The sequence below is a fragment of the Acinonyx jubatus genome, chromosome E2, assembly GCF_027475565.1.
Source record: "Acinonyx jubatus isolate Ajub_Pintada_27869175 chromosome E2, VMU_Ajub_asm_v1.0, whole genome shotgun sequence".
Lineage (NCBI taxonomy): Eukaryota > Metazoa > Chordata > Mammalia > Carnivora > Felidae > Acinonyx > Acinonyx jubatus.
The window spans coordinates 49,681,199-49,707,800 of NC_069396.1; the positions used below are offsets into that span (position 1 = coordinate 49,681,199).

The 26,602-nt window shown below is 58.1% G+C and overlaps 2 protein-coding genes across 10 annotated transcripts in view; one reads left to right on the forward strand and one right to left on the reverse strand.

Moving 5' to 3' along the window:
- On the forward strand, positions 1-23,821 carry CLASRP (CLK4 associating serine/arginine rich protein). Of its 9 annotated transcripts, none has more exons than XM_027037765.2 (21): positions 1-139; positions 1,172-1,299; positions 8,614-8,711; positions 9,301-9,402; positions 9,617-9,696; positions 11,995-12,079; positions 13,258-13,406; positions 14,263-14,359; positions 15,353-15,431; positions 15,514-15,587; positions 16,862-16,903; positions 17,763-17,978; positions 18,095-18,385; positions 19,974-20,231; positions 20,554-20,593; positions 20,938-20,998; positions 21,222-21,280; positions 21,358-21,404; positions 23,118-23,352; positions 23,451-23,475; positions 23,677-23,821. In XM_027037765.2, exons 2-21 carry the CDS (start codon positions 1,201-1,203, stop codon positions 23,793-23,795), a joined length of 2,256 nt encoding a protein of 751 aa, XP_026893566.1. In that variant the 5' UTR covers positions 1-139; positions 1,172-1,200; the 3' UTR covers positions 23,796-23,821. The 9 variants fall into 9 exon arrangements, 7 of the variants coding, with proteins under 7 accessions (XP_026893566.1, XP_026893567.1, XP_053066836.1 ...); XM_027037766.2 differs by having other exon boundaries at positions 23,270-23,352; XM_053210861.1 differs by having other exon boundaries at positions 23,118-23,475.
- Positions 22,276-26,602, reverse strand: part of ZNF296 (zinc finger protein 296) — a 5,730-nt gene continuing 1,403 nt past the window's right edge. The window contains exon 3 of the mRNA XM_027037771.2: positions 22,276-25,396. Coding sequence (XP_026893572.1) covers positions 24,423-25,396 — 974 coding nt within the window. The 3' untranslated portion in view covers positions 22,276-24,422. The remainder of the gene's footprint in view (positions 25,397-26,602) is intronic.

Sequence of the window (26,602 nt, forward strand, 5' to 3'; positions counted from 1 at the left end):
CCTCCTCTTCAGGGCACGCCCTTCGCGTCGGCGGAAGCGCGCTGCGCCACGTTCCGCCCCTCCCTTTCGCGCGGCCTCCCACTTCCGCTTCCGGTGCGGGCCGCGCGCGAGCGCAGCGGTGGGAGGCGGCGACGAGCCGGTGAGTGCAGGCAGCGGGCCCCGACCTCCTGGCTTTCGGGCGGGCGTCAGCCCAGCTCCGCCCTCGTCTCGGCCCTTCCCCGGGGTGCCGTGAGCCTCTGCTCAGCCCCAGTCCCGAGGGCCGCCGGCCCCGCACCCCCTCAGGCCTGCCGCGCCTCAGGCCGCGCCCCTGCCCCCGCGGCGGGCCAGAACTCGCCGCGTCGGACCCCGCCGCTTGCCACAGGCCCCGCCCCTTTGTCAAAAACCTTATCCCGAACCCTAAGGCCCCGACCCGGTCCTCGAGCCCGGTCCAAACCCTGGGGCTCCGCCCCTGTCTGCAAGCCTTGCCCCTCAGCTCAGCCCACCCCCTCCCGTCTGCCCGCTCCGCCTCCGTCGGTCCCTCTTCAGATTTTCACACTCCCCCCCCCCCCCGCCCCCGCCACTCAGATTCCTTCTGTAGATAGACCTCAGCCCCACTCTGGTTTTTATTTACAGCACCCCACCATGTTCCCCCTCCGCCCCCGATCGTTGTCGTCTTTCGTCCACGCCCTTCACCTGCCCTCCGTCCCGACCCCCACCCCCCTCCCGCCAGTCCCATTACAGCTACTCTGTTCCCATGAAGTCTTGTCTTGTCTTCACCTGCATTCATACCGTGCCCCGCCGCCACGGGTAACCCCATTTCCACCCTTCTGCCTCCCTGGAGCTACAGCCCCAGCTGTTTGGGCTCTGCCTCCAGACCTTATATCAAAGGCTCGCTCCCAGCATTCCAAAACCTTTTCATCCTTGATTCTAGCGCCCTGAACTCACGACACTCCTTCCCCGGGGAGGCTTACTCCAGAATCGCCTGCGGGGTTTCCAGAACGCCCGGGGTATTGGCTCAGAGTTGCCAGGGATGCGCCTCAGCATCTGGCGCGCGGTCCTGCAGCCTCCCTTCCCCTCCCTGCAGCAGCGGGTGTTTAGGATCGGTTCTGTCACCAACTCGTTGGGCGACTTTGGTTCTTCTGCCCCTACGGTTTTTTACAGCGCATCTGACGCTTCCCTCTCATCCCCCCAGGTTGAGGCCCCACGCTCGGCCTCACCACGATGTGGCACGAGGCTCGGAAGCATGAGCGCAAGCTTCGAGGCATGATGGTTGACTACAAGAAGAGGGCAGAGCGGCGGCGGGAGTACTATGAAAAGATTGTGAGTAACGGGCCTCATTCTGGGGTGGGGGCTCCCCTGGAGGGCGAGGCCCTGGCCACCCTGGCGAGGTCTGGGCTTGAAAATATGCCACAACAAGGGCCCAGTTTCCTCAAGAGGATGGATAGTCATTTCCCGGGAGTCGTCGGTAAAAACCAGAGGGGTCCTCTCGGCTATGGCATGCTGCAGTGCGGGCTCAGTACCGAGCTGGCGTGAGCAGGAAGGAGGAAGGTCTCTGTAACACTCAAAGCAGGCCAGGTAGAAGACCGACCACCTCCCGGATGCTGTCTTCCTGCTGCATTCGCAGCGCCCAGAAAAGCTCAGCCCTTCTTGAGGTTTGGCTCGGCACCCCGTAGGAGCGCCATCGGTATTCATTAAGCAGACGCTGACCGCTCTCGTCTCCTGTTTGATGCTTCGGTTGCTTTTGGAGAGACCACACTCCCATCCTGTGACCTGAAAGGCCCTTATGGTCTGACCTCTATCAGCCAGCCTCTCAGCTTCATCCTTGAGTTGCTCCACTGGGCTTATTTCCATCTCTGTCACCACAGGGCATTGTGCCTGTAATGTCTCCCCTCCCCTGTTTAACTCCTACTTGCCCTTGAGATCCCCCCTCCCCCCGCGCCCAGCTGGAAATGGCACTTGTGTAGTAGGTTCAATTCTTCTGTGAGACGGTATTAATGCAGATGTTCCTGTTCACAACTGCAGTACTGCTTTAGCGCCCTACCTGGTCTCCTGGCCTTCATTCTTGCCCCGCTCCAATCCATCCTCTTCAGCAGGGCTAGAGAGGTCTTTCTAAAGCACAAGGCTGACCCTGTCCTTCACTTGCTCTGAACTCCTCCATGGCTCCCTAGTGCTCTTGAGAGAAAGGCCAGGCTCCTCAACACAGCCTTCAAGCCTCACGTGGTCTGGCTTTTTGCCACCTACTCCCCCCTTGCCCCTTTAAACTCGTGCCACCCTGCTTTCTGCCTCGTTCCTTTGCTCAAGCCATCTGGCCATCCTTGTTATCTAGGGTGATATTTCTCTAACACAGAAGATGTATAAAGTATCAGTTTGTTTCTCAGGATTCAAGAGCCACGGGCCTTTGCATGAGCTCTTCCCATGCACGGCTAACTGCTGCTTGTCCGTCAGATCTCACTTCCAAGGAAGTCTTCCCTCATCCCCCATACTCCAGCAAGTGTCCCCATGAATGCCATTATAACCCTTGCTCTTCCCCTTAGGAATTTCTTTTTTTTAATCTAATGTTTATTTATTTTCGAGAGAGAGAGGGAGACAGAGCGTGAGCAGAGGAGAAGCAGAGAGAGAGAGGGAGGCACAGAATCCAAAGCAGGCTCCAGGCTCTGAGCTGTCAGCACAGAGCCCGACGCGGGGCTTGAACCCACGAACCACGAGATCATAATCTGAGCCGAAGTCAGACTCTGAACAACTGAGCCACCCAGGCGCCCCCTGGCACACACATAACAACACACGTATCCAGCTCTGTAAGACTGGGGACTGGTTGTATTCAGGTCATCTTTGCATCCTAAGCTTGGGGCCAACAAATATGGTTTGAAAGAATAGATGAGTAAAAATACTAATACTGGTAGTTACCATTTTAATTGCTCCTCAGACACCAGGCTCTGTGAGAAGAGCTTTAGATGCATCCCCGTAGTCATCCATGAAATAGAAGTGCTATTATTGTAGGAAGGGATTCTCTGAGAGCTCCTCACTTGCCTCCTGTTACCCAGGAAGGAACTGGGCGGAAGGGAGAGCCCCTCTCTGGCGGTGTCGAAAAGATTACAACATGACCATGAGGGCAGGGCCTGGGTCTGTGCTGGCCATAGTTGAGGCCCCAGTGTGGGCCAGGGACGTAATGCTTAGGAGTAAATAGCTGGCCTGAGCTCTAATAAGAGCTCATGGGGTACCAGACCCAGTGCCTACTACATTGGTACATTCTTTCTAGCCCTTTGAGCCGGCCTGGGAGGTTGGTATTGATGCCTGTGTTAAGGTGATGCTGATAAGAACGGCTAGTCTCTTGAGCACTTGTGTGTTAAACCGCCGGGCTAAGTGCTTGACATGCATTTACGCTTCATCAGATCTTCTCTGTAGTCTAGGGGGTGGTTCATATTCTTATCTCCATTTCATAGATGAGTGAACTGAGGCTCAGACAGTCATGGTCAACAGTCCTTTAGCAAGAGGGCAGAGCTGGCATTCTAACCAGACTCTGAACCTTGACCTCTCTTAGCACCTCACTTGGGCTTTTACTGCAGAAATACAGGTTCTGAAAAGTAAAGCGACTAGTCCAAGGTGACACAGCCTGGAGGCAAAGTATTAAAATGGTTAAGGCCTTTGAGTTTGAGTCCTCGAGGTCTGGGTTCAAATTCCAGCTCTTCCACTTACATACTGCATGACCTTGGGCAAGTAACTGTCTCCCTGAGCTAGTTTCCTTTTTTGCGTTTGAAATGATGTATCCTAAAACATTAGTGGTTTAAACAACATAGAAGTTTCTTTCTTTTTCCCCCAGAAGCCCAGAAATAGCCAGTTCTGCTTAAGGACCATATAGTTGTTCACCTGCACATGGATTCTCTTACCAGTGTTGCTTCAAGGTCTAAGAGGGCTGCTTAGGCACTAGCCATCATGTCCGCATTCCATCCAGCAGGCACGAGGAGGGAGGGAAAAGAGGCAAAAGCGCTTATGCCAATTTCTAAGAAAGTTTCTAGATGTTTGCACACAACACTTGCACTTATCCACTAGGCAGAAAGTAGCCCCGTGGTCGTGTACAGGTGCAAGGAAGGCTTGGAGGCATAGGCTTTATTCTGGATGGCCTTGTGCCAGATGTGTTAGGAGCCTGTTACTACTAAAGGAGGGGGAGTAGATGTTGGCTGCCAGTTAATGGTCTGCCACAAGTGGTGGGGGGTGAGCACCTCCCTCACAGGGCTGTTCATTGAGATTGGGCACACAGACCTCAGCGCAGGCTTGCCCAGGGTGACTTACTTGCTCAGTGAATGCTAGCTCTTGCTAGTGAAGTTCTTATCACCAGGTAGAGCTGGAATTGTCATGGTGTGGAGGAAAGAAGGCTGGAGTTGGGTCGTTGTCAAGGCCTGGGATTCCAGGCTCTTTTAGCAGGGGAGCTCCCTGAGCTTTATTTTCCCTCTCGGGACAGTAGTGATCATCAGCCTCTCTCACTGGGTGACAGGGTAGAAATTCAAGAACAAGGACAGTGTCTGTGGAGTGCTTTATGGTGTGGGCCTGTACAAGCCTCCATTGTCCCCATACGTGAACGTGATCAGCATTCAGAGCTGAGCTGTCACGCTGTGGGCAGTGGCTGGTGGCTGCTTTGGGGAGGGGATGGGGCCGCTCACACGAGTCTCTCATCTTATTCTTGGGCCGAGAGGAGGCTGTGGGGCAAGTGTTGAAGAAGCCTTGGTAGTTTGTGGCCGGCTGAATGGGTGTGTCCACACAAGGCTGGTTTCTCTGCTCTTGATTTGTCCTCGGTGCCTACTTTCCCTCCCTCCCTGACCTTGGTTCTGTCATTGCTCGCGTCCTTGTCAGGTCTCTTCTTTAATCAGTGGTTTGGATGAGAAACAGAATTCTCTGGTGATAAGAAAATGGGAAATAAACAGTGCTCAGTTCAGGCATCTCCTCCAGAAAGCCCCAGGCTGACCACCCCCTCAGCCCCCAATCCCTGCCAGCCGCTGCCCAGGCCAAGTCAAGCATTCCCCTGGTCTCCCCATCCCCCTGCTGCCCACTCTAGGTCATCACTGTGTGGGACAGGTCTATCCCCGACACTGGACTATGAGCTGTGAGGGGTAGGGCCGGGGCTGTCTCAGTCATTGCCATGGCCCTAGCACAGGGCCTGGCACATAGTGGGTGCCTGCTTATCAGTTCAGTGAATGAATGAGAGTCCACGAACTCCTCTGACTTCATCTGATGCTGGAGGCAGAATAATCCAATGGTTAAGAATAGATTTTTGGGGGGCGCCTGGCTGGCTCAGTTGGAAGAGCATGCGACTCTTGATCTGAGGTCATGAGTTTAAGCCTCACGTTGGGTGTAGAAATTAATTGAATTAAAACTTGAAGGAATGGGTCTTGGGTTTTGAAGAGGTATTTGTACACCCCATGTTCCTTGCAGTATTACAATAGCCAAGATGGGGAAGCGACCTAAAGGCCCGTCTGCTGATGAAGGGATGAAGGAAATGTGGTGGGTCCATAGGGTGGAGTATTGTTCAGCCTTAAAAAGGGAAAAAAATTAAAAAAGGTATCCTGTCACATGCTGCAACACAGAGGAACCGTGAAGACCTGATGCCTAGTGAAATAAGCCAGTCACAGAAAGTGATGCAAGATTCCACGTATATGAGGTATCTGAAAGTAGTCAGGCCCTTAGAAACAGGAAACCGAGCGGCCCCTCGGTAGCTCAGCCTGTTGAGCCTCCGACTCTTGATTTCGGGTCAAGTCATGATCCCAGGGTCGTGGGATCGAGCCTTGCATCGGGCTCCATGCTGTCAGTGCGGAATTCCCTCGGGATTCTTTCTCTCTCCCTCTCCCCCACTCTCAAAATAAATACACTTCAAAGAGGAAACTGGAAACAGAAAAGTGGTTCCCGAGGGTTTGCGGGGAGGAGAAAAGGGGAGTCACTCAGTGGGTGTAGACTTTCAGTTTTGCAAGACGAAGAAATTCTAGGGATCAGTCGCACAGCAAGGTGCCTGTGACTTAATGCCAACGTACTGTACGCTTGAAAGTACTTAATGTGGTAGATTTTGTATTCTATGCCTTTTACTAGAAAAAAAAAACAAAACTACTTTTTGAAAAAAGAGTGGATTTGGGGGCAGACCCATTTGGGTTCAAATCCTAGTTCTGCTTGTTACTGGCATGATTTCAAGCCAGTGGGCCTCACCCCTCTGAGCCTCAGTTTACTCATCTGGAGCACTACTAACCTTTGTCCCACAGCTGAGAAGTTTGAGAAAATACGCGTAAAATGCTTAGTTCAGTGCCTGGCTTTTAGGACAGTTTTTTGACTTTCCTAGAATCTCCTAGCAGAGCCAGGCCCCGGACTTAGATTTTCACTCCCAGCCTGATGCTTTTTCCTTCCTCTGGTGCAGGCGCAGCCAGTGGCTTCCCCATTGCAGTCAGAGTCCCGTTGTAAACAGTGTCCCTCGATGGCTGTGGGCCCCAGGCATTTGGCCAGGAGCAGACTCAGGGGGGCTGAGGGGGTCTTGGCCAGGGGCCAAGGGAAAAACAAGGCTGAGGGAAAAACAAGGGGCTCGGTCTCCTGATCCGCCAGGATTCACTCTCTTCCGTTCTGTCAGTGTTCCCGAGCACCTGCTGTGGGGCAGGCCCTGCTCCCGGCACTGGGGATACGACGCAGAGATCCCTGCCTCGTGGGAGTTAAGTTCTAGAGTGGGAGACAAGTGATAAATGAATGGAAGGTGCAAGACCAAGCGGTAGCAGGTGTTGTGAAGAAAACAGGTGGAGTTGGGGCACCTGGGTGGCTGTCAGTTGAGTGTCTGCCTCTTGATTTCAGCTCAGGTCACGATCCCAGCGTTGGCCCTGTGTTGGGCCCTGCACTGAGCGTGGAGCCTGCCTAAGATTCTGTCTCCCTTTGCTCCTCTCCCCTGTGCGTGCTTTCTCTAAAATAATAAAGCAGTGGAGTTCAGGAGAGCAAGAGTAAATACGGGCTTGTGCGGGGAACTACTTAGAGTTGATGAGGAAGGCTTCTAGAAGGAGGTCAGAAATAAGCGAGGGGGCAGCCACCTCCTAGAGCCTCTGCAGGCTGAGGGAAGAGTGAGCATAGAGGTCCAGAGCAGAACGTGGGCGAAGTGGTCAAGGAATGGCGCGGAGGCCAGCGTGCCCCGGAGCGGAGCCAGGGGAGAGAGGTCGGAGAGGGATGTGGCCTGATAGGCCTTAGCAGAACCCCCAGGCCCTGTGTGGGAAATGGACTGTGGAGGGCAAGGGGGCCGTCAGCAGGGAGCCCGGGAGGAGGCTGCCAGGGGGTCTGGGGAGAGGAGATACTGGCTGGACCAGGGTGTGACGGGAGAGGGTTGGACTCTGGGGAGGCGCTGCCAGGAGTGTCGCCGGCATTCAGCGGATGGCCCAGCAGCCCTTCTTGTGGCTCCCGTGGGTTCTGTGATGTGGCACACAGCAGGAGCCCAGCCAAGACCTGACACTCGGGAAGCTGGGTAGTGGGAGCTCCGGGGCTAGGTTGTATCCTTTCCTCACACCCTCATGGTGACTTGGAGTCGTGACCCCCCACACAGCGGCTCAAGCCTGAGGGGCATAGACTCAGGGGACCTTCTCCTCTCCGTTGGTACCTTTTTAACAGCTCTATTGACGCAGAATTCACATACTATGCAGCTCAGCGGTTTCCAGTATATTCACAGGCGTGTATATCCATCACCACATTCTAATTTTAGAAAATTTTCATGACCCCAAAAAGAATCCCATACCCATTAGCAGTCAGTACCCCCAACTTCCCACCGCTGGGTAGCTGCTAATCTACTTCCTGTCTCTGTGGATTCACCTCTTCTGGACACTTCACATAAATGGAGTCATACAACACGTGCCTTTTGTGACTGACTTCTTTCATTTCACGTTATATTTTCAAGGTTCACCCATGTTGTAGCACATGTCACTTCTTCATTTATATTGGTAATTTTCCACTGTCTAAATAGACCACATTTTATCGATCATCTGTTGATGGATATTCGATTGTTTCCATCTTGGGATTGTTGTGAATCGTGCTGCCTGAATATTTGTGTACAAGTATTTGAATATCTATTTTTAGTTTTTGCGGTGTATCCTCGGGAGTGGAATTGCCGCATCTTAGGGCAGTAGTTTAACTTTTCAAGAACTTAATTTCTCCATATTCTTGTCGGTATTGTCAGTATCTGTCTTTTCCGTTTTAGCTTTCCTAGCGAATGTGAAGCAGTGTCTCGTGGTTCTGATATTTCTGTGATGAGTCGTGACACTGATCTTTTCATGAGCTCACGTGGTCCTGGTGTGTCTTAGAGGCCAGTCTAAGCCACAGTGCTCACACCTGGCTCTGAATGAGTGGGGGGGGGGGGGGCGCGAATGCTCGGGAGATAACGTTTTAGGGGCAGGAGGTCTTGGTACTTGCTGTACAGAAAGTTGGACCAGAGCTCAGAGCCTTTTCCACCGTCACAAGGCCCCCTGTCCCTAGAGGTTAGGTGGCTCCCGTTAGTCCTGCCACTGTGCAGCTTAGTTTCCCTCTGAAGTACGGCCCACTTGACATCAGAAGTGAGCCTACTGCTAAGCTTGGTTGCGGAGTGCTGGCAGGGCTTGGAGCTCAGTGGGGTGGTGACCTCCATCCCGTCTACCCCTGCAGAAGAAGGACCCAGCCCAGTTCCTGCAAGTACACGGCCGAGCTTGCAAGGTGCACCTGGATTCTGCCGTCGCCCTGGCCGCCGAGAGCCCCGTTAACATGTAAGACTGAGCTTGAAGGGCAGGGTCGTGTCTGTGTCTGAGGGCTGGAGGTCAGAAGAGACCGAGGGTATGAATAGACCTTTGGGGACTCAGGCAAGGAACGCTTGCCTTACACGAGAAGGTGACCGTCACTGGCTGAGGAGAGCCAGCAGGGCTTGGGATGGAGGCCCTGGGATACAGAGGTGGTTGGGGTACTTGGAGGGGAATGGGTGAGGCCGGTGCCAGGGGCCCAGATGAAATGGGAAGTGGCTTGCCACAGGGGATGTTTCAAGGTGACCGGGGCTTAGAAAGCGGCCCCTGGGACCTGGCTCAAGTTTCTCTCTCGTTTGGTTCTGTGAATTAGGGCCCTTGTTTCCTCAGGGCCCTATTCAGGCCCTAACCAGGCCAGGAGCCTGAATGTGGATTCGGGGAAATGAGTGAGAAGTGGGGGGGGGGGGGGGGGGGTGATGGTGGGCTCCATGGCCTGGAAGATCACAGGAGCTGAGGGTCAGGCTCCCAAGTTTGAGGTGACAGGGAATTGACATGGGCACTGGGGACCCTAAAGTCCTTGTTCCCCTAAACTCCTTGCTCCCTTGCTCCCCATTTTCAGGATGCCCTGGCAGGGAGACACCAACAACATGATTGACCGCTTCGATGTCCGTGCCCACCTTGACTACATCCCCGATTACACCCCCCCGCTGCTCACCACCATGTAAGCAGCTTCCCTAAGGCTTGCCAGACAGGGAGTCTGACCCTTGCTGCCTCTTCTTCCCCAAACCGTTGCCTGCCCATCACCTTCCTGGGAAGGAGTAGGTGTGCTGGTGGGGAGCCTCCCAGCCCAAGCCCAGCTCCTCGTCCAGTTCCTGCTGGCTTGGGGTGGGGCCTGCCCTCCCCCTCTCATCTCAACATCTTGACCTCCTCCAAAGCTCCCCAGAACAGGAGTCGGACGAGCGGAAATGTAACTACGAGCGCTACCGAGGCCTGGTGCAGAACGACTTTGCTGGCAGTGAGTGAGCTGGGGTGCAGGGAGTGGGTCGGGAGTCCATGAAGATGGAAACACCGGTTTTACCCCAGTGGTTTCTCCTAAGGGACCTGGCGTTTGCTCCCAGCTCTCTCCCTCCTGGGCCTCCGTCTCTGGGCCCAGTACAGTGATATCTGCTGGGTGAGGTGGTCCTGTTGAGGTCACTTCCACATCCCATACCCTCTGCCTCTGTGGTCTTTTTTCCTGAAAAATTGGGGAAAATAGCAAGAACACATTGTTTCCCTGTGTGATGTTCATTCACCCTGCTTGTTTGGGTCGAATGTCACTTTTAAACATTTTTTTTTTTTTTTCAACGTTTATTTATTTTTGGGACAGAGAGAGACAGAGCATGAACGGGGGAGGGGCAGAGAGAGAGGGAGACACAGAATCGGAAACAGGCTCCAGGCTCCGAGCCATCCGCCCAGAGCCTGACGCGGGGCTCGAAACCCCGGACCGCGAGATCGTGACCTGGTTGAAGTCGGACGCTGAACCGACTGCGCCACCCAGGCGCCCCCGAATGTCACTTTTAAAGAGGAAACGTGTTTTAGGAATTGTTTAGAAATATTAGAGTTTAACAATCTGCCCAGCATTTGTATACATATGTCTGGTATTGTTCTCTGAGCCGTCACCACTGCTGTTTTCACAAATGAGAAAATGAAGGCTCACATTTCTTCCCACTCTGGGCTTGCCCAGGGATATTCGGACCCTGAGTTTTTTATCTGTATTATCTCATTATATCTGATTACATCTGCACAATCACCTAGGGGTGGTACCCATTTTACAGAAAAGTATGTTGAGGCTCAGGAGTTGGTGGGAACACTGTCTAAGGAGCTGGGATTCTTACCCTACCCTTGACCACTGCTGCCTCCTGGTGGACAACTCTGAGCTTTAGCTCACCCCCTGAGACGGGCTTTGAGACTTCCCCTTCCAGGGCTTCCCTGTTGAGTTTTAAAGAGAGGACAGGCCCACATGCAAGTCCCTCCGCCTGGCGGGCCTTGCTGTCCCCCACCCAGAGAAGGGTGGTGATGTTGGTTTTTGTCCCCCAGGGTGGGTGTAAAAGTTTGGGGAGGGATGCGTGAAGGCCCAGCACCGAGCCTGGCACAGTCAGCCACTGCCGTGGGTTTGGTATGCCCTTATTTTTTTTGTTTGTTTCTAAGGTAGACATTTCAGCATCTCTGCAATCAAAGATTGCCAAAATTCTAGCAACTGATGAGGTGTTAGAGTCTGGGAGATTTATCATCCCTTTTGCTTTCACCAGAGGTCACAAGGGTTGCTGGTGACGGAGTCAGAGTTTCCTTTTGTTCTGACTCCTCACTCGTTCATTGCCACAATTCCTGAGCACCTGACGTACATCACATGCTCCTCTGGGGCCAGGGGGTCTCCTTAGGGAGAGGGCAACAGCCACATAGTCACCAGAGTGGGTGGTGATTGCAAACTCAGGTGGCGTTCTAGCACACAGTGGGCCATTCTCTGAGGTCCTTGACTAAGGCTAGGGTCAGGGAGGGGTGGAGAGGAGCTCTCTGGCAAGGAGAGTCCTGTAGGGGGGGTGGAGGTAGGTACTCTGTGGGGACAGGGCGAAGGCCTATGTGGCTGGAGTAGGGAGAGCGAGGCACCTGCATGAGATAGGCCAACAGGGCCCTTTCTCGCCATGGGCGGGAACCAGAGTGGTCACTGGAGCAAGGGACAGTGCTGCGCCACCTCCAGGCTCGCCCGGCCCATCCACCTGACTTTTTGGGTAGTAGAGCTGACGCCCAGGGGAAGGGGGCTCGCCCAGGGCCCCACGCCCAGTCGGGAGCATGTGTTTCATTGCAGGGAGCATCAGGGAAGTCTCTGATACAATGCTGAGCTCCCCAGTTAGGTGTTGTGGGTAAGTGAGAGCCCAGATGGCTCTAAACACATAATTTAAACTTGAGCCACGGTGAGCCACCTGGCAGAATAGCCCGTGGAGTCCAGGTGACATCCAGCGCTCAGGATAAGCCTGTGGTTCTGAAGGACCCAACCCGAGGCCTCCCTTCCGGGGATCAGTCACGTGGCCCAGGTACCAGGTGCTCAGCTCACTCCTGCAGCAGAGGAAACGAGGCAAAGAGCAGTTAGGTCCCTTTACCATGGCAAGGCCACCTGCAGTTGTGTGTCCTCACCACACGGTTTATGATGATCCGCAAATCGGTGACTCTGTCCCTGGCTGTGCTTGGGTTGTACCCACCCTCCTACCCGCCGCTGCACACACGTGTGTCCCCTGCTTCCTGAATTCCCGGTGACCCCGTCCACTCTGCCTTGCTGCAGTCTCCGAGGAGCAGTGCCTGTACCAGATCTACATTGACGAGTTGTATGGAGGCCTCCAGAGACCCAGTGAGGATGAGAAGAAGAAGTGAGTTGGGTGTCGGGGGAGGCAGGAGGACTGGGAGCCCCACCAGCACGGCCTCATCCAGCTTGTCCACGTCAGTGTCCCCAGAGTCGGGGCCAGTGCTTGGCACACGCTGGGCGCCCACTTAGTAGGAATTTAGAGGAGGAGGTGCTTCTTGCCAGAAGCAAGAATTTGCTCAGAAACCCCTGCCTTGAGTTTCCAGCTTGCAGCGCGGTGGGAGGTGCCATTGGTTGACCCGGCCCGGGTTTGAGTCCTGAGCGTGAGGACTCCCTCTCCGAGCTTTGGCATGCTCCCCTATGTGACAGGCTAACGGGGTCCCCTCTGTTTGCGGGCGATGGAGCTTATGGACGGCCTGTCCCGTGCGTGTCCTTCAGTAAGTGGGTGCTCAGCAGCAGCCAGTGTCACTGTGGACGGGGCCTTCTCAAGCCGTGTCCCTCGAGAGGAAGGGCGGGGCCTTACCTGGAGCTGCTGCTGGCTCAGGGAGGTCCTCAGCTGGCTGTGTCGCTGCTCTCTTCGTTTCCTCTGCCTGGGCAGCCTCGTGCCCTCCAGGGCAGCGCTCAGCCCGCTTGTCTGCGGCGGTCCTGGGCCCAACTCCTCCCCTCCTGCTGCTGAATCTTCCCCTTTGTGATTCTGAGCGCTTGCTGCTTCCCTCCATCTGCAGTTTCCGCAGATGTAATGGAAGCTTTTTGATGACTGATCTTTACCCAGGAGCCTACTTTCAGGAGAAGGCTGGCACTAGAAGGGCGGCAGGGAATGTTGACTACTTTCATTCAGCGACAGACGTGCATGAGGCCCCTCCTCTGCTCTGGCAAAGCTGGGGCATATTGTTACCCAGGATAACTGGGTCCTGCCGTCTCGGGCTCAGACTGCTGGGGGGGAGACAGATCTGTCCCCCGACAGTAATGATCCAATGTGGGTGGGGCCGAGGAGCTGAGGATGGTGCTCGACCCTGCCTGGGGGAGGACTTCCTGGTGTGTTGGAACTGGAGTCTGGGGGAAGAGGGAGGGGTTGTGGGAGGCAGGCGCAGAGGGTCCTAGGCTGAGGGAGAGCACGTGTGAGGGCCTGGAGGCAAGGGCACCCTTGAGAGGTCAGAGTGCAGGGAGTCAGTGTGCCCTCGAGGCTTGGCTCTGGGCTGCGCCCTGCCCTTGGCCTTCCTGGCTCACGGGCTCCCCCGGTCCCAGGCTGGCGGAGAAGAAGGCTTCCATTGGCTACACCTACGAGGACAGCACCGTGGCCGAGGTGGAGAAGGTGGCGGAGAAGCCAGAGGAGGAGGAGTCGCCAGCTGAGGAGGAGAGCAACTCGGACGAAGATGAGGTCATCCCCGACATCGGTGGGGTCCCCTCTCTGCCCTCCCCCACCCCGCAGTCCCTGGGCATCGTTTTCGTGTCTCGTTCCTCACCCTCTGTGGGGCGCCCTGCACTTACGAGCCCTGTCTCTCCCACCCCCACTCTGGGGCGCTCCAGCCTCTGCCGTCCTCCCTGTCTCACTCATGTGCTCCTCTTTGCCGGCCTCCCTCTCTGTACGTGTCGTCTCATTTCTAGGACTGTCCTCTTATGATACTGTCCCCACCTAGGCTCTGTCTCCGTTCTCTTCTACTTGGTCAGCCTGTCTCCCTGTTTTTCTCTCCCCTCTGGAAAACGAGTGTTCATTCAGTTCCAGAGTCATCCCTTGCCGCCCCCCACCCCCCAGCACTGCTGTTCCCCCCCCTACCCAAATATCCATGGCTCCAGCCAGCTACCCGTTTCCCCTCCTCAGCCAGCCGCTGCTTATCACACACATGTAAGGGGTCCATCCTACCTTCCACTTACTCATGGTGCATCCAGCTCCTGAAAACCCATGACCTCCACCCCCTGCCTCCTGCCCACTTAGATCTTTACCCACCCCCGTCCCCCCTCACGTATCCTGCATCGCTGCCTCCACTTGTCTCGCTCGTCCATATCGGTACTCTACATTCGGACCCTCATTCGTTGCATCGCCTCTCCCCCGCCCCTTGCCCTTCGTTGTGCTCGCCTCTGGCCAAGCCCCGTGCCAGCTTGGGGATGCTGAGATGAGCTGACTCGTTCCCTCCCTGCAGAGGCCTGCAGTCTGGTGGGCGTCCCCTTGTGCCCCCGCCTCCTGGGGCACTGCCCCTTCTCCCTGGTCCTCTCACTCGGCTTTGGTCCCTGACGGCCTTTCTCTTGGTGCAGACGTGGAGGTGGACGTGGACGAACTGAACCAGGAGCAGGTGGCAGATCTCAACAAACAGGCCACGACCTATGGCATGGCCGACGGTGACTTTGTCAGGTGAGGCCTGCTGGCTGGTTCTCCCCACTCTGGACCTGGCATTTGTCATTACCCCTGCTAGCAACGGCCACTTTATTCGTGAGCACTAGTGTGCCTGGCCCCGTGTCGGGGGCTTCACACACACGGACTCCTGAGCTTGTGGGATGGATACTCACGACCGGGCCTTGCCTGTGCAGAAACTGAGGCTGCGCCCAACTCCACGTGACTTTGGCCATCTGACCCCTAAAAGCTCACGGGGCTCCTGGGCCTGGTGGACAGCACCCTCTGGTGGAGAGGCTTCATTCACTGGATTCACTTACTTGCACTTGCCGAACGGAGCCTCTTCCCTGAGTCCCACCCTGTGCAGATCACATAGAACGGTCCCAGCTAACAGAGGATTGAGTCCGAATCTGAATAATCCTGTCTGAACACAGCACCCTCTGCCCAGAACCCTCCATGACCACCCCGTCACTCGGGCAGCCAGAGTCCCCACCATGGCCACGAAGTCTTACCTGTCTGGTCCTCTGCCCCTCTTCCCACACCCCGCCCCCAGCCTCTGTGGCCTCCTTACCCCCGAGCCATCCCCCGACCAACTTTAGGCCACTGTGCTGTTGGCGCTGCTGGCTTCTGTGTGGCTTACTCCCCGAGGCTGCTGCTTAGCCCTCCCTTTCTCTGCGTGGCTTCTGTGACCTCCCTGTCGAAAGCTGTAGCAGATTCTACCAGTTCCCTGGCACTTTCTTCCCCCTTCTACAGTCAAGGTTGTCACCATCTAACCTAATACCTCGGTCATTGTCCGTCTTGTCCCCAGAACGTAAGCCTGTGAGGGCGAGGATTTTTGTTTGTTTTCAATGCTGAATCACCAATGTGTAAAATAGCGTTTGCATGCAGTAGGTGCTCAGTAATAGTGCTGAACGAGTGAGAGACTCCAGGATGGCACGGGATCCCTCGCTTCCTGCGACAGCCCTGTTTGTGGCCTGCCCACTCCTCCATTGTCACCGTCCTCTCCTTCCACAGGATGCTCCGGAAAGACAAGGAGGAGGCGGAGGCGATCAAACATGCCAAGGCTCTTGAGGAAGAGAAGGCCATGTATTCGGTGAGGGCCGGGTCGGGTGGGGGCAGGGGTGTGCGTCAGGGAGGGCATAGCCCTCACCGGCCAGGTGCCCGTCCTACTCCAGGGCCGTCGCTCCCGGCGCCAGCGGAGGGAGTTCCGGGAAAAGCGACTAAGGGGCCGCAAGATCAGCCCACCCAGGTAGGTCGGGTTCTCCCCTGTGCCCTGCCAGCCTCATTCTTTCCGGGCTCTGGGGGAGGGGCTGGGGCTCAAGGAGACTCTTTGGGGGCACGCTTTCGTTTGTGGACAGAGTCCTCCTAGTGAGGCAGTAAATGGGAAAGATTCAGAATAGGAGTGGCTGAGGGGCGTGTGGACACCCTGCCCTGCCAGCCACTCCCCGTACCCTGCTGGACTTGGAACTCTTGCCAGGCATCCCAGACACCTGTGGGGAGGTGGTGTGGAGTAGCTGAGGGCAGAGTCACGGGGAACAGGCCTGTCCCTGAAGTCCTGCCTGGTTCTCCTCCTGGGCTGTGTCCTTGTCAGATTTGGGGCAAGTGACTTCTCTCTATCTTCGGTTTCCTCCTTTGGAAAAGAGGCATTGTCATCTCCCAGGATTTGGGGGCGAGCCAGTGCCCACTTTGAGGCCTGGGGCGGGTTTGGGTGAGGCAGAGGTGGGGTGTGGAGAGCCCACCTAGTCCAGCGGCCTCGAGATGAGCCTGCTGCAGCTTCTTAGCCCTGGAGGCCGCGGGCAAACCCGTGCCGCTTTTTGCTGTGTCTCCTCTGGTCGGGGAGGGTCATTGAGGGGAGCTGTGAGGGTTAAACAGCCTCTTGTGGGTTCACAGGGCTTGGTGTGGGGTCTGGAAAGGGTTCCTCAACAAGCTGCATGGGTTCTTGCTGTCCCCATTCTCCCCTAGGGGTCGTCAGTGTGGTGCATGAAAGCATGCGCTCAGGGTCTAGGGCCTAGCTGTGAATCCCAGCTCCTTCGTTTAGGAGCTGTGTGATGCTGGGCAAGTGACTCTCTATCTCTGGACCTCAGTTTCTTCAGCTCTGAGGTGTGAGTGATTACGTGACCCACGGCAGAGTTGTGAGGCAGTTGAGGTAGCTTTTCTAGTTTTATTGTTGTCATTAACAGCCCAGGACCCAGTTAGCAGAACCAAGGACTTGGGAGTGGCAGGGGGGACACTTCAGTGTAGGGTCAGAGCCAAGCAGGATTGAGGCCGCTGAGGTCCTTGTTGTTCAGGGTCAGGAGGGGCCCAGGACATTCACTGTTTGTGGTGTGTGGCCGAGGTTCAGGCTCTGGACAGATCTGAGGCGAGGCGGGCAGAGGGACCAAGGTAGGGCTCGGAACCTGGCCGCAGCCGCCGCCTCCACAGACCGAGTACCTGGCCTTGAGTGCCTTGGTCGGGGGAATGGGTGCAGTTCCGTGCCCACTCAGATGCCCAGTCCCTGCTTGTCCCACCCCGTTCTCTCCACAGCTACGCCCGCCGAGACAGCCCCACCTACGACCCCTATAAGCGGTGAGTTTCCAGGGCCCAGGGAAGGGCAGGGCTGGGGAGGAGGGGCGGGGCCACCCTGTAGGCTGCTCTGAGACCTCAGACTGGCACCTGGTGTCACCTGTGGGTCTGAATCATTTTTCTGTTTTTCAGAATGTTACTCTGCTTTCCCAGTTTTTTTTTCCCTTTAAACGTGAACCTTCTTTGATCTTCTGATTTAAACACAACGTGGTTGTGTGTGAAAAATCACCAAGCGTGATAGAAAGCCCTGACATAGAAATCAGAAGTCTCTTTGATCTAAACTGCCAGAAATAACCAGTGAGAAATATGGCCCAGAAGGGCCTGGCCTTGCCCATGTGTGTCTTCAGGATGTGGGAGTAGTTGGGGCAGGGGCCTTGAGTTTGGACGGACATCAGTCTGACCCCCCGTACGCTTTTCAGGATGCAGAGGGAGGGACCTGCCTCTCTGGCCTCATGGAAGAATAGGTAAGGTGAGGCATGTGCCTTTCAGTACAAGGTGTGGCACAGGCAAGCGCTTGGTACAGAGGAGCTGTTAGGGACGTAGGTAGTTTTCCTTTGTGATGATGGAATTCAACCACACTTAATGTTTCAGAACTTGTTTGAAAGCTACGTTGAGGAGATCTTTCTGGATCTGTTCATTGCCTTTTAATAGTTCCATGAGATCGATACATTTTTCTGTCACTCATTTTCTTACTTCCTTTGAGGAGGCTCCGTGGTTGGGAGTCAGATCCTTACAAAGCTGAGTTTCTCCTCTGAGCTTCTCACCGTCCTCGTCTGTGGCTCTGTGCCGTGTTTACTTAGCCAGGGGGCTCCCGGGGAGCCTGGCAATTGAGCCCCCTCCTCCCCTCCTCCCTGCCCTGTAGGTCACCCTCAGAGTCCAGCTCCGAGTCCCGCTCCCGCTCCCGCTCCCCGACCCCAGGCCGTGAGGAGAAGATCACGTTCATCACCAGTTTTGGGGGCAGCGATGAGGAGGCAGCCGCAGCAGCGGCTGCAGCAGCCGCATCAGGGGCCACCACAGGGAAGCCCCCCGCGCCCCCCCAGCCCGGCGGCCCCGCACCGGGACGTAATGCCGGCGCCCGGTCGGTAACGCTCACGCTGCCCGTCCTACGCCCCCGGCCACCGTGGGGGGGACCCAGGGCAGTGGGGGGCCACGGCCCAGGCCCATGCTGACCGGCCCTCCGTGCCCCGCCTGCAGCCGCCGCTCCTCCTCTTCCTCCTCCTCCTCCTCTTCTGCCTCGAGGACCTCCAGCTCCCGCTCCAGTTCCCGCTCCAGCTCCCGCTCCCGCCGTGGCGGGGGCTACTACCGTTCTGGCCGCCATGCACGCTCCCGCTCCCGGTCCTGGTCCCGCTCCCGGTCCCGCTCCCGGCGCTATTCTCGGTCCCGTAGCCGTGGCCGGCGGCACTCAGGTGGGGGCTCCCGAGACGGACACCGGTACTCCCGTTCACCCGCCCGGCGTGGTGGTTACGGGCCCCGGCGCAGAAGCAGGTGCGTGAGGCTGGCGTGTGTGTGTGTGTGTGTGTGTGTGTGTGGGGTTGGGGGGGTGGGCGCGGGACCGGGGGGTGGGCATGGCCCGATGTCAGCGAGACCAGGCTCTAGGGGACCAGGCCACTGCTGTTTTGTGGGGAAGCACTCGGTTGGCAGAGGGAGGCATGTGCCGTTGTTCTCCGTGTGTGGTGACGTGGGATGGAGCACAGCCACATCCTCGGGGATGCAGTGGGGACAGGAGACTGAGCTGCTCCTCTCCTGGGGAGTCCCCAGGCCAGTTCCGGTTGGGGGGATTGTGTCTGCAGTGGTACGTGGACACGCCAGGGTGCCCTTTGGTTTGCGCTGGGGACCTGGCTGACCTTTAGGCCTGGGGTACTCTGGGCAGAGAGGTGCTGCTGCTGAGGCGGGAAGTGAAGCACCTGGGGACTGGAATGTCCTTCCTGGGCTCTAACCCGGTGGGATTAGGGCTGCCTGCGTGAAGGCAGCATGGCTCAGCCTGCGGGAGTGTGGGCTGTGGAGCGTCTGCCTGGCTTTAAATCCTGGCCCTGCTGGTAGACTTTCAGGGCTTCGTTTTTCTCATCCGTAAAATTAGGAGAGTGTTGCTCTCGCTGAGTCGGCGGGAAGGTGTGACAGGTAACGCAGGGGACTGCTCCATTGGGGCCCTGGCGTTGGGGGAGTGCTTCTTCCGTCAGCACTGTCACCTGTCCTGTGGCGTGCATCTCCACGTGAGCCGCCTACAGGGGCCGGTGTCTGAAATAAAGGGGCCAGGTGGGCCCCGGCGGACTGGGGCGCACGCGTCCCGTCGAGTCGGGTTGTTGGTTGTGCAGCAGCAGGTCCGGTGTTGTTCTGTCTTGTGGTTTCTCGAGAGAAGTTGAGAGTCTGGATTTTTTAAGGGTAGTTCGTTTTCTCAGTGTTGCCAACGAGTTTGAGTGTTGTGAAAACTCGGACAGCTCCTTCCTGACAGAATCAGTGTGTAGTGTGGATTTGGCTTCCGGATGGTTCCCTGTAGCCTGACCCAGGGTGACCACGGGAGAAAGGCTGGGGTTGGAGGAAGGGGGCCTGGCCACATCTTGAATGCCAGTCTGAGGGTGAGCCATCGCTGAGGAGCCCCCAGGGTCCTGAGCAGAGGAGGGATGGGGCTACATGTCCCCAGCGTGGGTCTCGTGGGATCTGTGCTCTGGATTGGTGGGGAGAGTGGGCACGCAGGTAAGGAGGTGCTGAGGGTGTAGGTGGGGTCACAGCCCCTGGGCGCCCAGAGCTGGGCACGGTGAGTAAAGGGGGGAGCCGGCCAGCCACGTCCCACCCTCCCAGAGGTCACCCCCCAGGGAAGTGGGTGAGAAGGTGTCTCATGAGCGAGAAGCGAGGAGCCATTTCAGGGTGGTCGTATCTGGAGGGTGGTCTCTGTGTAGACACCGAGCAAGGCCAGGGGGCAGCCGAGGAGAAGGCAGCTGGAGAGAAGCGGGTGATGGCACCTGGACCTACCGTAGCCAGCCTAGCGGGATGGCTGTCGACTTGGAGCCCAGGCGGGGGTGTGCAGGGGCTCCGTGGCTCCTCACGGCCCCTCTCTGGCCACCCCCCGTGCCCCTAGGAGCCGCTCCCGCTCCGGGGACCGGTACAGGCGGGGCGGCCGGGGCCCCCGGCACCACAGCAGTAGCCGCAGCCGCAGCAGCTGGTCCCTCAGCCCGTCCCGCAGTCGCAGCCTGACTCGGAGCCGCAGCCCCAGCCAGAGCCGCAGCCGCAGCCAGAGCCGCAGCCGCAGCCGCAGCCAGAGCCACTCGCCATCGCCCCCAAGGGAGAAGCTGACCAGGCCGGCGGCGTCCCCTGCTGTGGGCGAGAAGCTGAAAAAGTAAGCGGGGGCAGGGGGGCTGGGGGAAGACAGTCGTCAGCCTCAGGCGAGGTGGCTGAGCCCCACCGTTCTCTTTCTGAAGAGGGCTTGGTCCTGCCTCGGGAGGTCTGAGGGGCACGTGGCCCCAACTTGGGAGGGTAGATCTGAGGGGCGTCCGAGGAGTCGCAGCCCTTCCTCGGATGAGGGTTTAGGGGACACGGCCCCTGTCTCGAGAGAGCCGAGAGGCACAGTGTCTCCTCGGGGGCATCCGAGGCCCACTGCCCTCAGATGGTCCTGAGGTTGCCTGGGGTCAGAGGTGGCAACCGTCCTTTCCTCCTCCCAGGACCGAACCTGCCGCTGGTAAAGAGACAGGAGCTGCCAAAGTCAGTAAGAATTTGGAACTCGGCCGTCTAATTCCCGCCAGCAGCAGTGCCCGAGAGCTGGGCCCGGTGGGCCTGCAGGGGGGGCCCGGGGGGGGTCGGGAGATCCAGCCCTGGGGTCGAAGGGGGCTGGGAATGCTCTGCCCCTTGAGATCTGCGTCCCCCTCCCCTCCTCACTGTCCAGCGGGGCTCCAGCCGTCCCCAGGCTTCCCAGACCCTTGTGGCGGGCATCTGCGGCCTGTCCCTCCTCCCCACGCGCCCCCGCAAGACCCAGGCTCTTGGATGAGGTAGGTTGTTGGAGCTCCGGACACCCACCCCCTCTCCCGCCTCTTCTCCCCCTTCCCCAGCCCAAGCTGACGCCACAGGAGAAGCTGAAGCTGAGGATGCAGAAAGCGCTGAACAGGCAGTGTATGTCCCACCACGTGCACCCGGTCTCCCCGGCCCCTTTCCAGCGTCCTGTGGGGGAGGCCCTGCCCTTCCCTGCACGGGCGGGCATCAGCGTGCATGCCGTTCTGCCACCACGCTAAGGGCCTTGGCCGTCTGGTGGGCCTCTCTGGGCTCAGCTTTGGCATCGGGAAAGGGGGGGCTCTTGAGGGCACCCCTCAGCGATCGTGTCCCTCTTTCACTACAGTCAAGGCGGATAAGAAGGCAGCGCAGGAGAAGATGATACAGCAGGAGCATGAGCGCCAGGTAGGAGTGAGACTGAGGGGTGGGGGCGGGACAGGGGGTGCCAGCCGGGCCCCCCCTCACGGCCATCTCTGCCACAGGAGCGGGAAGACGAGCTTCGAGCCATGGCCCGCAAGATCCGCATGAAGTAAGACCATCGCACTCCTGCGTCTAGGTCACAGCCACCCGCTCGTGGGCTGCCCAGCGTTCTCAACCGCCCGGTCCCTAGCTAGAGCCCTGTGGTCTGCTCCAGCCCTAGGGGTGGAAGGCAAAGTGCCCGCCTGGCCCTCAGTGTCCTCCCTCTGTCCTCAGCCTTTGTGCTGCACCTGCTGGGTCTCCTCCTGGCTCTGCCGGCCCCGGAGCACGGAGCCTCTGCTGTTCCTTTGCCTGGCTTCATTTGTGGGGGGGTTTCCGGAGGGGGGCTCCCTGACTGTCCTATCTAGGGTGGCACCCCAAAACGCTCCATCCCCCGAGGCTGCTGTGTTTTCTTCAGAGTACTAACCCCCACTTGGCACGTGCTGTTCTGTTACCTCGCTTACTAGTTGATGTCCCTCAAAGTGAGATGAGGACAGGTTCGGTGCTGGCTCCCTGCTGTGTGTGTGCTCAGCCCCCGGAACACAGAAGTGGTGCTTAGTAAGCCAACCCCGTGGTGGCTTCCTCTTCTCCCCTTCTGTTCCTCAACTCCTCACTGCAAAGTGGACAGGCTCGGGGCCTGGGTCAGACAGACGTGAAGTCTAGTTCCAGCTCTGCCTCTCTGTGACCGTGTGGCCGCAGGGGTGGTTGCCAGCTCTTTCCTCACTTCAGATGTTTTTTCATTTTTTTTTAATTTATTTTTGAGAAGGTGGGGGGAGGAGAGAAAACACAAGCGGGGGGAGGGGCGGAAAGCAAGGGAGACCCAGAATCTGAGGCAGGCTGTGCTGACAGCTCAGAGCCTGACGCAGGTCTCAAACCCACGAACCACAAGATCATGAGCTGAGCTGAAGTCCAGTGCTTAACGGAGCCACCCAGGCGTCCACTCCTTTTTTTTTTTTTTTTTTTTTAATTATTTTTATTTACCTTATTTCACTTAAAATCTCATTTCATTCTCTGCAGCCAGGACAGATCTCGGTGACGACCTCACAGGGTAGCTCAGGGATTAGTGCTCGGAAACCGTAGGCCTGCTCGCTCGGGGCCAGTGTGCAGAACCAGAGATCTAAGTGCTCAGTGTTGGCGAGGAGGAGAGTCCGTCGGTGGCAGGGCCATGTTTCTTTCTGTTTCCACTCGTACTTGATGTGGGTCCTCAGACAAGCAACTTCACCTTTGAGCGGGGACTCTCCACTTCCTCTCCGGGGGATCCTTCCGTGGGGCTTCCAGCGCAGTCCCTAGCATGTCAGAAGTCTGCTCGTTGTATTTGTCACTGTGGTTTGCTTTTTGCGAGCCCATCATGTGCGCCTCTGAGGATGCTGCCTGCTTGTCAGGTGGGGAAGCAGAGTGCCCGGGGACTCAGCGTTGTGGCCAGTTCTGATCCTGCCTCTGCCGCCCCCAGCTGTGGGCCTTCTTCCTGTCTGGGCCTCTGTTGGCTCGTCTGCTAAATGAGGATGGAACAGTTGTCCCTCCTTGCAGGCTTGTTGGCTGGATTCACTGAGATCAGGGCCAGGCGAGTAGAAGGGGCCCAGTCCCCGACTTTATGACAAAGGCTGGTAAAGCACGTAGTGTGTGAGTCCCTGTGTTTTGAGACCACCTAAACTGACAGGAAGTGGCCAAACTTTCCAGTTCTGTATGTTTGTTCAGCAGGCCTTTCAAAGCCAGGCCGACTGACATTCCAGTCCTGGCTCTGCCCAGCCTGTTCCCTCTGAGCTCAGTGTTCTCATTTCCAATCAAGGACGGCAGCAGTACCTGCCCTTGGGTTTACCCTGCCCTTGGACTGGGATGTTGGAAGCACCTGCCCCGGGCAGGCAACCCAGCCCGCCCTCAAGTTCAGCATTCTCCCCGCGTGCTCATGCCTTCCCCTGGGTCGCCTCCCTTTCTCTGCAGGGAGCGGGAACGCAGAGAGAAGGAGAGAGAAGAATGGGAACGTCAGTACAGCCGGCAGAGCCGCTCACCCTCCCCCCGCTACAGTAAGTATCCCCACGGCCGCCGCTGGATGCCGCGTCGACGTCCAGCCCTGGAGCCCCGTCCCTGGGCGTGTGTGTGCTTTGTTCTCTTTTCTCTCCAGGTCGAGAGTACAGCTCTTCCCGAAGGTAAGCCAGCCAGCCCCGCTCCCTGGAACATGCGCCCCTGCCTCGATTCCCCATTCCCTCTCTGTACCCCTCTGCGTGTGGAGGCTGGCCTGCTCCCGTTAGCGTCCCTCCCTCCGCAGCTCGCTCCCGGTCACGGGTGCGTGTGCATGCAGTGTGGCTGCTTCACCCGGCCCTCACGGGGTCCCTCCTTTCTCTCTCCAGGCGCTCAAGGTCGCGATCTCGAAGTCCCCATTACCGACATTAGGCAGAAGTGCGGGGGGCTGGGGGGTGGGGTGAGGGCTCAGGCTGTGATGCTGCTGGTTTTATCTCTAATGAAATAAAATCACTCGCTATTTAATTCCCTTTACCTGGCCTCGGTGTCATCTGTGTGGTCAGTGTCCAGCCACCAGGGATAGCTGGGGAGGAAGCTGGTTGGGTCTGGGGACCGGAGCCACCGCCAGGAGCCCACGTGGCAAGTCCCGCCCACACCTGGGTGTCTAGGTGGCGGCTCCTTGTTCATCAGAAGTGCTTCTGCTGCAGTCCGTGAGGGCAGGGGCACGAGCAGTGGGGATCTGTGGGGAAGGGCCTGGACCGGGCATGTGGAGGACGGGCCAGGACTTTGCCCAGGGGCCTCTGGTGACAGGTCCGGGCTTCTCCCCACCCTCGTCTCGGCCCCTGCCCTGGCCTCGCCCACACCGGGAACCGGGAGCACGGCTTTCTGTGCCAGTCTTGCCGTGCCTGGGGCACTGGGGGCTGGCCTTTCCCCTCACCCCCTCACTGCAAACCGGTCTGTCCAGCCGTCCACCCTAAAGAGGGAAGCCTCCCGCCCCACCTCAGACACCCCAAGAAAGCCAGAGTCCAAACGTGTGTGTTCTAGGCGGGAGGTTTACTCGCAGCAGAGCCAAGGCCAAGGTCGACAAGCACAGTAACGGTGGTACCAGGGACCGCAGAGAGGGCGTTCCCGCGCCTCAGGCGTCCCCGGCCACCTCGGGGTGCTTCTGCCGCAGGTGTTTGTCCAGGGTGGCACGCAGGCCGAAGGGCACACAGCAGTGGGGACATTCGAAGCGGGTGCTGCCCGGCCCCAGGCCGTGCATGCGGCGGTGGCGGTTGAGCTTGCTGCTCTGGGCACAGGCGTAGGGACAGAGCTCGCAGGTGTAGGGCCGCTCGCCCGTGTGTGAGCGCCGGTGCACCGTCAGGTTGCTGCTGTTGGTGAAGTGCTTTCCACAGAACTCACAGCTGCCCCCGGGCCCGCGGCTCTTGACCGCCGGCTTTGGCAGCTTCTTGGGGGACGTCGGGCCCTTCGCAGGCTCAGTTCTCTGTTCCTTGGTGGTAGCTTCCCAACTGGCCCCGCCGGGGCCCACCTGCGCCCCACCACCAGGAGCCCCGGGTTCCTGGACCCCCGCCGTGGCGGCCGCTCCGGCGCTCTCGCCGCTGCTGCGCAGCAGGGTGCTGGCCGGGGCCGCGGCGTGGGCCGCTGGCTCAGGAGGGGCAGCGGCAGAGGCCTGTTCTGGGCTGGCTTTGGCCTTGAAGGGGCTCTGAGGCCGTGGCTGCCGGTGGGTCTTCTTGTGGCGGTTGAGCTTGCTACTCTGGGTACAGGTGTAGGGACACTGGTCACAGGCATAGGGCCGCTCGCCTGTGTGCGAGCGCATGTGCACTTTGAGGTTGCTGAAGGAGCTGAGGGTCTTCGCGCACACGGGGCAGGTGGGGCTCCGCCGCGGGGGGATGCTCACCCGGGGGCCCTTGGCCTCCGCCTCCGGCTCCACCACGGCCGACACGGCGGCGGCCACCTCTGCCAGGCCCAGCAGCGGGGCCTCTGGGGCCTCGGGTTCCGTCTGGTAGATGGGCAGTCCGTGGTCCCACTGGGCATGGCGCAGCAGTTTCCAGGCCCCTGAGAACTGTCTCCCGCAGCGGAAGCAGCCCAGGGCCTTGGGGTCGTGGCGTTCTGCAACGAGAAGGGCCCGGCGTTAGGTGGGGAAAAGCGACAGTTGCGACTCACGCCTGCCAGGCGGGCACCTTCTGCGGGAAAGGCTCCACTCCGGGGGCTGAGAAGGCCCAGTAAGGAAGGCAGGCGTCTAGACCCCCGTCCTCCAGAAGCTGATGCTCAGAAGCGGGCGGGCAGGCAAGTAAGGAAAACCTGCGGAGTGGATGGTGCATACCTGAGGATTTTCTGTGTTTGCAAGTCTTCACCAGAAGTGAAAGCAGGGTGAGGGATGGGGTGGGGAGGGCCGTTTTATAGGAGGGAGTCGGGAAGGGAGGTCAGGCAAAGACCTTTCCCCAAGCTCACGAGCTTAGAAGGGTGGAGTTGGGGTTTCCACCCAGAACCCTGGGGAGCGGGAGACAGATTTTCAAAGAAGATTGTCGGCTTAATACAGCTTTTGATTACTGAGCGGGGGTTCTGTGCCAGGCCCCAAGTTCATGGGTTCCACGCACGGTCTCCCATTCCCTGCCTTGCAGAAGAGGGGGCCGAGGAGGGAAGCGGCCACCTAGAAGTTGGGAGGGGCAGTGCGAGAGGTTCCCTCTCCCTCTGCGTGGACCCCAAATTAAGAGCCCTCCAAATGGGGTGTTTTCTCTAGACCCTCCGGGTACTATCAGTACCTTACTCTTCAAGTCCTAGACAGTCTTGGGTGGGGTGGCTTTCCTGACGCAACACCAGGTCAGGAGCACAGATGGGGCCTGGAGAGTGCCAGCCTCTTGTGTCCACCAACTAGTTCTTCGGCTCCCTAGCTGTGTGGCCTTGGGCAAGAAACACTCCTCTCTGGCCCTGTTTTCTCATTTGTTAGAACACGGGGATTCTAACCTTCGAGGGGCGTTGTGACGTTGAACGGAGAAGAACTGAAGGTCTTGGTCCATGTAAACCCTCAGTAAACATGAACTGCGCTACACCCACGTGGCGGGAGTGCCCACGCTCCACCAAGTGCCAGCACCTGGGAGTGTTCCAGTGATTCCATCATAGCCCCTCCCTGGGCCACCAGGCCACCCTGCCGGCTTCAACTCTCGGGCTGATCCAGTCACAGCCCCCGCCCCCCCCCCCCCCCCCCGGGCCCAGGCCTGAATATAATTCTAGTTCTCAAAAGTCCTAGGACCACAATGGCCAGGGGATGAAAATTTGTAGGTTTAGATGCCCCCCCACAGCCTGTGATGACCAAAA

Coding starts and splice junctions, on each gene's coding strand:
- CLASRP (XM_027037764.2), top strand. CDS start 1,201: ATGTGGCACGAGGCTCGGAAGCATGAGCGCAAGCTTCGAGGCATGATG. Junction 8,712..9,300: donor GCCGAGAGCCCCGTTAACAT/GTAAGACTGAGC, acceptor CCCCATTTTCAG/GATGCCCTGGCAGGGAGACA. Junction 15,432..15,513: donor AAGAGAAGGCCATGTATTCG/GTGAGGGCCGGG, acceptor GTCCTACTCCAG/GGCCGTCGCTCCCGGCGCCA.